The 9041-nt window shown below is 32.8% G+C and overlaps 2 protein-coding genes across 16 annotated transcripts in view; one reads left to right on the top strand and one right to left on the bottom strand.

Annotated features, from left to right (window-relative positions):
* Khc-73 (Kinesin heavy chain 73) overlaps nucleotides 1-5030 on the bottom strand; it is a 130597-nt gene extending 125567 nt beyond the window's left edge. For all 15 annotated transcript variants that reach the window (XM_089696782.1, XM_089696786.1, XM_089696785.1 and 12 more), the window contains exons 1-2: nucleotides 4804-5030; nucleotides 2076-2163 (exon numbers count right to left, since the gene is read on the bottom strand). In XM_089696782.1, the coding sequence (XP_089552908.1) occupies nucleotides 2076-2163; nucleotides 4804-4858 (143 nt within the window). In that variant the 5' untranslated portion in view covers nucleotides 4859-5030. The remainder of the gene's footprint in view (nucleotides 1-2075; nucleotides 2164-4803) is intronic.
* A 475-nt stretch (nucleotides 5031-5505) lies between these two features.
* LOC149488021 (proteasome inhibitor PI31 subunit-like) lies at nucleotides 5506-8895 on the top strand. The gene is made up of 6 exons (XM_089696759.1): nucleotides 5506-5800; nucleotides 5891-6040; nucleotides 6320-6500; nucleotides 7238-7310; nucleotides 8295-8441; nucleotides 8711-8895. The coding sequence occupies exons 1-6, from the start codon at nucleotides 5657-5659 to the stop codon at nucleotides 8844-8846; spliced, it is 831 nt and encodes a 276-aa protein (XP_089552885.1). The 5' UTR covers nucleotides 5506-5656; the 3' UTR covers nucleotides 8847-8895.
* The last annotated feature ends 146 nt before the right edge of the window (nucleotides 8896-9041 follow it).

Below are 9041 nucleotides of genomic sequence, written 5' to 3' on the forward strand. Positions count from 1 at the left end.
CTCGCCTGTTGGTAAGCGAAGATGTGGTCTAAGATGGCGGATGCTGCCCTAGAATTCAATACAATTTTTAATTCTAACTTTATTTCAGAATTCAATTAGTGCACTCTTCGTTAAAGTTAGTACATATATTAAAGTATATGAGCTTATTTAACAAATTTGCATTCTAATCTGGTTTTCATGTTTATTACATTCTATTCATGCAAACATAATTTATGTAATACGCGAATTTCGAAAGTATCATTTGTTGGTTACAACAAATTGGGTAAATAAAAGCCACTTACATAAACAACCACTAATTAACTGAGCGAAATCCAGCTACGTGATTTTATGAAAATGCGAAATTGTGACAAGAAATTATTCCAAGACGAACGGCGCACAAAAGATAAGAGCTATTTTAATTTTCCTCCGATTTTAATCTGCGCTTCAAGAGTTGGAACCGTAATAGATTTCCGTGAAGGAATTGGAGAATATTTACCTTAATAAAGCAGCAAATTCGATTTCAAAACTGTTTACGCAAATGGATACAAATGGTAAAGTTTCTCCACTGAAATTAAACAATAACAGTCACGGTTTAAGGTCGTCGCGTTTGCGTATCAATTCTATAAGTAGGTGTTCCAATAGATAAACACAAAATAATCAAGAATCCCCAGACTTTCAACTAAACTAATATTCAAAACTTTCACTGGACAATCTTTTGTTTTAATCAACGAAAGGTCACATAAAAGACAAAGCGGAGAAACCTCTTCATACAAAAATATTCCAACAAGTTATCGAGTACTTTGAGGATACTTCAAATTACTTGCCGAATAAGATATAATCTGCCGTTCCTAACCTCCAGGTGCCGCGCCGTAAAAGGTAAGTGCACTTTGTCGACACAGATGATGTTTTAAAAATAAAAGGCCTTGTAAACAAAAGGCTCGTGCGTAAGTCTGTTGCTGCGCTCCATATTATGCGAGAAAAAATAATTCCATTGTTTATTTTTTGCAAAGAATTTTATAAAGAATAAAGGAACACGAATAATATACCTTTCGTGTGCGATTTAACCGGATATATCGTGCGCGTAGGTTAAGGAGAACTCCAACCCAGACCACAACATTAATGACTTCTGCCCACATAAAATTACGTTACCCTTAGAACGCCCTCCTTTAATAGTAAAGTGAAAGCAATATACCCACTATACAGAAACAACTGATTTATGTGTTGTAAAAATAGTTTCAGACAAATAATTTATAATAAAAGGTGTAGTATTAAATACTTGTGTTAAGATATGAATCAGACTGTTTTATTAGTCGCTCATTGCACTCTCAAGTTGCGAAAAATGCGAGGTAACGCGCACGAATCAGAGCGTCTCAGACATTCTACATAATATTATTATTTCTTTTATTTCTACATAATACAATCCATACGTATTATTCTTTAATATAAGAGTTTAGAAGTACATAATTATAATCTGAAAAATAAATTGCTGTCGTCTCTTCATAATCCAACAACCTTTGAAACTCAACACTTTACACATTTAATAGTTGAAAAAGCGTCTTTTGCAATTGTGTAAATGTTTCATAAGGTAAAAGCTGGCACAGTACAGTTCACGGTCTCGTCACATCATCAAGAACAGCTACGTGCAATTACTTAACGTTAGGGTTCTTTCCACACGCTAGTCAAGTAGGCCAACGTTTTTAATTAAGAGTTCCTAACGTCTGCAAGGACGAAGGTAAAAAATAAAGGCTTACACACGCGGAAGGCGTTAATTGCCTCGTCACGCTAATAAAGGCAATCCCTCCACTGTGCTTCTCTTTATCTTGTGCTCCTAATCTAGGACAAGGATGGTAGGTGAGGTCACCTTTGTTAATAACTATAGAACATAGAAGTTTGACTATTAACGGAAATAATGAAAACTACCCCAATTATTAACACATCCGCAACTTTAGTAATTGATACCTGCACGTTACATCCGATAGAAATAGGTACAAGTTTATTGACAGCATTTTTTTTTTGTAATTTTTAAAGCCATACTAGAAGTTTAGTATGTAAACATAGCAAATTGTTGAACATTTGTTTTTTATTTGAAGTCATACCTTTCTTTGTCGTGTGTTGACTGCGGGTTTTGCAGTATTGTCTGCTGGGTTTCCATTTCCACCACGCATTGTGTACCGAGTTCGATTTCTGGAAAAAACAAATTCATGATTATAAATTTTCGTGTCAGTAAAATTTCAGAAATTATACCGCAACTAAATAAAACAAATATTATCATTCCAAATGTCTCAACCTGTATGTAAACACTGTTATACGTCATCAATCGTAAACAGTAAACACAGTCAAACCTATAAGTGTTTTACTTAGATTATGCGCAGGCGCAGGTCAAAGACATTTTATGTAAATATCGTACGAAGAGAATAAAATGTTATAAATGCTGCAATAATTAGCATTCAAGAATGGTTTTACTTGTGTTTTAAGCAAACACAACAAATTCTAAATCGTGGCTTAACTTTTTTCCTGGAAAAATTTGCTTTGAACTGCCTACTCTAATAAAAGCAAATTCTTCCTAATAGGTACGTACTATTTTACGTTAAAGTGAGAATGTTTTACATACGTACAAGAACTTTACAGGGGGGTGGTGCACGAAAAATAGACACGGTGTTTCAAGAAAAATCGTAGTTAGAAGGTAATTAATTGCAGAGGGGCCGTTCAACAAACCAGTAAACATTTAGATAAACAATCACACGTGATTGTGGCCGACACATGATAAAACCCAGCTTCCGCTTTCGGAAACATATGTTAGTTGGTTTTTTATTTGTGTTCCCATGTCAATGAGTCGCGTAGTAAATGATAAATAACATGTGGTAATTTAATTCTTTGTTGAATTGATTGTTGAGATAGCTCAACATTTGTCCAATTATGTTGTTCCTGTAACCTGTTCAATTTGTTTTTTTTTAATCTAGGTAAGTTAAATAAATAGCTTTGAAAGCCATAGAAGCCACGACGAGGTTACAACCAGTTTTTAAACAAAGACCACGTGACATCGATCACAATATTGTATTCGTTCAGAAAACACGATAAATTACCAACGCAATGAATAATGATTGTTACTGAAAAAATACGTTTATGTACATATTGTATGGAATATTTTTCAAGGCTATTCAGCTGCTCTACCACAATTCCGACATAAGAAACACTGAAAGCGAGCGTTAGGTTACCTAACTTGTTTATTTGCTTTTCGTTAGATGTATTCACGAGGACTATGCTATAAAAGTATACATACATACATTTATTGATGATGTCATAATGTGTTACGATCACGACGATTGTGATTCGACGGAGCTGCTAATTGGAAATGTATTTTATCAATATTTTCAAGAAAATTAAACACGAACGTTATTTCTGAGGTGACGAAACGCTTAAATAGGTATCAAACAAGTTGCGTAATCGTTATTATTCACAATATTATCTAATATCTATGCTAATGCGTTGTTTTAGGGGAAATTGTACAAAAATGTTAATGAATAGAAGAGGGTTATCCAACGGTCATTTTGGCTTAGTAACATCGCGGTCTTAAAGAAATTTATTGCCGATCGGTGCAAAATACAATCGTAAACATCGATTGGTTAGATTTAGCAATACATGCACTGCAACAATGACTCAACACGAGGTCGGTCTGTATGTCGGTGGCGATTCTCTTCAAAATCCGGTTTTACTAGACCGTCGTATTGAAATAGGCGTATGCATAACGGAATTATATTGGTCGGTTGTATGTTCGCATCCCACCTCGGAGGCTATATCGATCGTCGTATAAAAGATGAATCAACACCTCCTGGAGGAAATTACGAAATTTGCTTTACTTAATTGGTAGGTATCTATGTTTCTCAGCTTCAAAAGGGCGAAGGGTGTTAGGTTGGCGTATTTGTAATGACAATCAGTCAACTGAAGAGGTTTTTTATTTAATACGTAAATTCAAAAGTACCTACTACAATAATAAAACGCTATTTAGCAATAAATTACAGACTAACACATAATCTTACGATAAAACACTGGAAATTGATACAGATAAGATTAATGAGTAAATGAAACATTTGTCATGATCGTTTCTCCAGTAAACTGGATAAAATTAAAATAATTAAATTAAACCTATAAAGCAAAATAAGAGTACCTACATTTTTTTAATAGGTATCAGTATGAAGTAGGTTAGTATAAGAATTGTTTGTTAAACAAGAAAAAATTTGATATGAAGCAGTAGAATATTTATTAAACAGTACATTTATTGTTAGGTAAGTATTTTAATTTTTAACTTACATTTAAATATATAAAAATATAGGCACGATAGGATTTTGGAAAATGTTATAGATAATTAGGTAGTTATGCTATGTTTAAAATTACGTGGAATACAATAATTACTCTTTGTTATATCAAGAGTTATTAACTAAATGCTATAAATTAGATAAGAATAACCTGAATGTAGAGTTCCGTCATGGAAATACAATATTTATTTACAATCGATATGTACCCAATTGTTTTAAAACATTTTACTCATTTTTAAGTCTGACTAAGAGACTATTGGCAAAACTCATGAAAAAATAATTCATGCATTCCTGAGTTACTGTAGCCTGTAATAGCTATAGGTTCTGAAATTTTTAGCTTCAAAGTTTCATTGAAAACAATGATGGTCGGAGGGTAATAGAAAGATATATAACCAAAAACCCCAATTTAACAATTTTATCAAAGCTAAATTCGATACGCAGATAAAACAGGCATACGTAGTCACCTGTATGATCGTATTTTTTATTTATTACTAGCACGAAACCAGCTTACCTCGCCTGTTAAAAGGACGAACCCGCACAGCAACTTTGATCTTATCCGAGGCCATTTTAATTAACACTTTATTATCACAAAAATTATCAAAACACAACACTTTTCACATCAATGTTTAATAAATTATTGCACATATTCACCCATATTCTAAAACAATAATAATCATTATTTCACGTTATATTCACGACGATATCGAGATGACACTGCCCGCCATGTTGTTTTTCGACTGCTTTACAACTTGACATAAATTTGACGTTTGCAAATACCTATTGCCAACAACCAAAGAGAAAAGTGTTCATTTCGAGGTTCATTTTTTCGCATATTATTAAATTATGTAAAACATGTGCTGCACTGTACTGTACCTACAACTGTTTACTGTACGTCTGAAAGTACAAAAACATATACGAAGTATTATTTACTAATTCTATCACAGAATTCTATGGTATAGTTTCAACTTTCATAATCATATTTGTAATAATAAGACAATATTAAATACCGTTAAACAATTAATATAATAATAAAGTGTAATTAAAAATGTTTATGTATGTCAATAGTCTTTCATCGAAAATATATTTTTATTTCATCTAAACTTGTTAAAGAGAATATTCTATTTTCTATTTATTATTGTTAAAAATCTATTGATTAATGTCTCTGGTAGGTACTTGACAATGACAGTGACAATAATATTGTTCAGTTCACATGATGACAGTTGACACTTGACAGCTGTTATACATAGCATGACAATTAGAAAATCGAAAAGTTAATTATTTATTTGCGAAAACAACTTTTTTCCGAAACAAAACAGTGTTGTTTTTATTATAAACCAATTAAATTGGGTGTCACATTCGGCCTGATGGCGTCTGATCCTTTGTTCGGGTGGGATTTAACCTTCAAGACAGTTGAGAAAGATGTAAAAAGGAAATCTGATATTATAATCGCATTTATTCATTGGAATTTAACGAAAAGAGGTTTCAGAAATATCGGGGTCGGCGACGAGGTAAAATTGCATTGATCAGATCTTGAGAAGCATTTAAAACCTTATTTTCACCACTTACATTTGACTCATTTCGTGCTTAATATTTTACAGCGAACCCTGTCTGGAGATGAAGTAAAGAGTGAAGTTCTACCAACTGGTTGGAATGACAATGATAATTACACACTTCGCTACATTTTAGATGATAAATTGTACATTCTGCATGGCTTAAATACTGATGGAAATCTTATTGTGAATTTAATGGTAGGTAATGAATAAAAAAATGTGCATGTAATTTTCCGTATATAAATTATTCTTTAAGTCAACATTCTTCGTAAACATGTTTGTGAGTCATAGGTACCTACAATAATATTAACTGATATGTTTTTATATAGACTCCAATTGTGTAACTCATCTAAACTTAACTAAAAAGCATTCACAAAACATATTTTTTTAATCAACTAGTTATTCAGATTGTCTTTAATTGTACCAACTATGATAAAAGTGCTTTATTTCGTTTTAATACTATTACAATTTGTACAGAGGTCAGAAGATCTAGCCGTATCAAATGTTGCCGTTAAAACAGAAGACACTGTGAAAGACACAAGTGGTCCCATTGACAAAATGTTGCCGAATTACAAAGATCTAATGTTCAATGTTAAAAGAGATCTCATAGACACTCTCACAGAGAGATCTACAATAAGCATACAAACACAGACAGGTGGTAAGTACTAAGTACATTATAAATTATAATCTATACACTTACAACTTCAACTTAATTGCACGCCTCATAAGCGAAGCGTTGAGGTGGGTACTACTGTCACTTCGCGCAAAACATCTGATTTTTCAAACTTAAAATGTCTTTATGTATCATACATTGCACTTGTAAGATAATACATACACACACATATTAAGAAAAAACAGTATTTTTAACGTTCATGATATTTTTGATGTCATTTTTGTTATTTAAACTAGTTAAAAAACAGTTTAAAAAAGTTCTGTCTTGGACGTCCGTGTGTCTGTATGTGCGGATCCTTTTTCTTGTTAACACGATAGCGACCGAAATACTTTACTAATCGAGTCTTTTTTTTTCTCTTACGCTTGAGTATGCTCAGGAATAGAACCCTTTCATTTTTCAGGGTCTGATTCGATGTGGTTTAATGTTATTAAATAAACAAAAATAATAATTAATAAATATTTATTAAAAAAAAATTATGAGGCGTGCACTTTTGGATTTTCCAAATTATTTAAAAATAATTTGGAAAGCTGTTATTTGTTTAGAATTTTTAAAGCTATTAAGTCCTTATAAGCTGTTAATGTTTGATTTAATAAGAACAATCTAAAATAAAAATGTAATAAATAAATATGGGGCTATTTGATACAAGGACATATTAATTTATAGGACAAAATTTTTTTTAAAAGTTAAATTTTGCTAAAAATATAAAAAATATATTATTGTAGTTGGCTCCGGTCTCAGAGTAGCCAGCGATGAGCCTATAAGAATTCCACGTGTCAATCCTGATACTCACCTATGGTAAGTCTCAAATAATATTGTATCACTGACCTAATATTTCGACTGACCGGTTGGCTTGGTTGGTAGTGACCCTGCCATCCAAGCCAGAGGTTGTGGGTTCGATTCCCACCCGGGGCAAATATTTGTGTGATGAACATAGATGTATGCTCTTTATCTGGGTATTAATTATCTATATAAGTATTTATTTAAAAATTATATTATATGTATGTTTATTAGCCATCTGGTTTCCATAATACAAGCGAAATCTTAGTATGGGTATGGGATCAGATTGTGCCGCGTGTGAAAATTGTCCAGAAATATTTATTTATTTATTATCAATGTTATCTCTGACGACGACGCGGTTGGCGCAGTGGTCAAGTAACTGCCTACTGAGCCGACGGTCCCGGGTTCGATCCCCGGTCAGGGCAAATATTTGTGTGATGAACTCAATTATTTGTTCTTGGGTCTGGGTGTTATTATCTATATATATATGTATTTATTAAATATTATATTTATCGTCGCCTAGTACCCACAACACAAGCCTTAATTGAGCTTACTGTGGGACTAGGTCGATTTGTGTAATAATGTCCTATAATATTTATTTATTTATTTATTATTTATTTATTTATTATTATCTCTAGACAAGAAGAAGATTGAAAATAGATCTTGAAAAGTATATTTCTTTTTTTATCTTACAAAAAATATTGATATCAAATTGACATGGCAAAAGAACTAGAAACCCATTCTAATGGTAAATAATAAATATAGAGTAAAACTACTTTATTATTAAAACAGATATTGTTCTATTCCATTGCCTCTTACATGTATTTTCTTCATAAGAACCTTCTTGCCTTAACGAAAATAAAAATGTGATGAATGGCCTTTCCAGAGTTTTGTTCTTATTAACAGGCAAATCATTTTTTTTATTGCTTATATAGAAGACTTATAGATAGATTCGATAAATGCAATAACTAATTGTATATCTTAACATTATTACTTTAACAGGGAATTGCCGTCAGCAAATCTGCCAAACGTAGGTCGCTCCGATTTAGATCCCTTTGCTCCAGGCGGTAGCGGCATGATCTTCAATCCATTTGGACCTCGCAGGGATATTGAGAATCCTGGACTTGGCATTCCTGGTGGATTGCCTCGGTAATTTATTTCTCTATTATGTTTAGTGTTTGTTAAAAAAAGGTATTTTTTGATATAAATTAATTCCCACTAGTTGAAGTAAATAAACTTGTTTCATTAATAGTCTGAGCTCTTGGAACTGGAAGATATCCCAACACACCGTTTTATATAACAATGGCGTGTCTTTTAAGATTGGTTAATTGAACGGCGTAGTTTAATAAAATGCCTAGGCTATTAATGAAATGGCTGTTGTAACTACCTTGATGCAACATGTATTTATCACATTGCAGGGGTGCCGTACCGCCTGGTGCACGATTCGACCCCTTCGGACCGCCAGGAGTAGGGCAAATTCCAAGGAGGAGGCCACCACCCCCAGATGCTGATCATCTACCACCACCAGGATTCAATGATAATATGTTTTTGTAAATTCAATATTTTGAACAAACTGTACCAATAAAATTTAATATGTTGGGAACTTTATCTTCTTCCTTGATCCCACCTTATAAAAGAGGGTCATTACGGTGCATGGTAATGTCATGCCCATAATAAAACTCAGATACCTTATTTTTTTAATTCTGTGCCGGCCAGCGCTTAAGGAAATTAACACTAGTTGAACACCAG

This window comes from Colias philodice, chromosome 6 (assembly GCF_061535455.1).
Source record: "Colias philodice isolate Cphi_HAF_F1 chromosome 6, ilColPhil1 Martin Lab GWU primary, whole genome shotgun sequence".
NCBI lineage: Eukaryota > Metazoa > Arthropoda > Insecta > Lepidoptera > Pieridae > Colias > Colias philodice.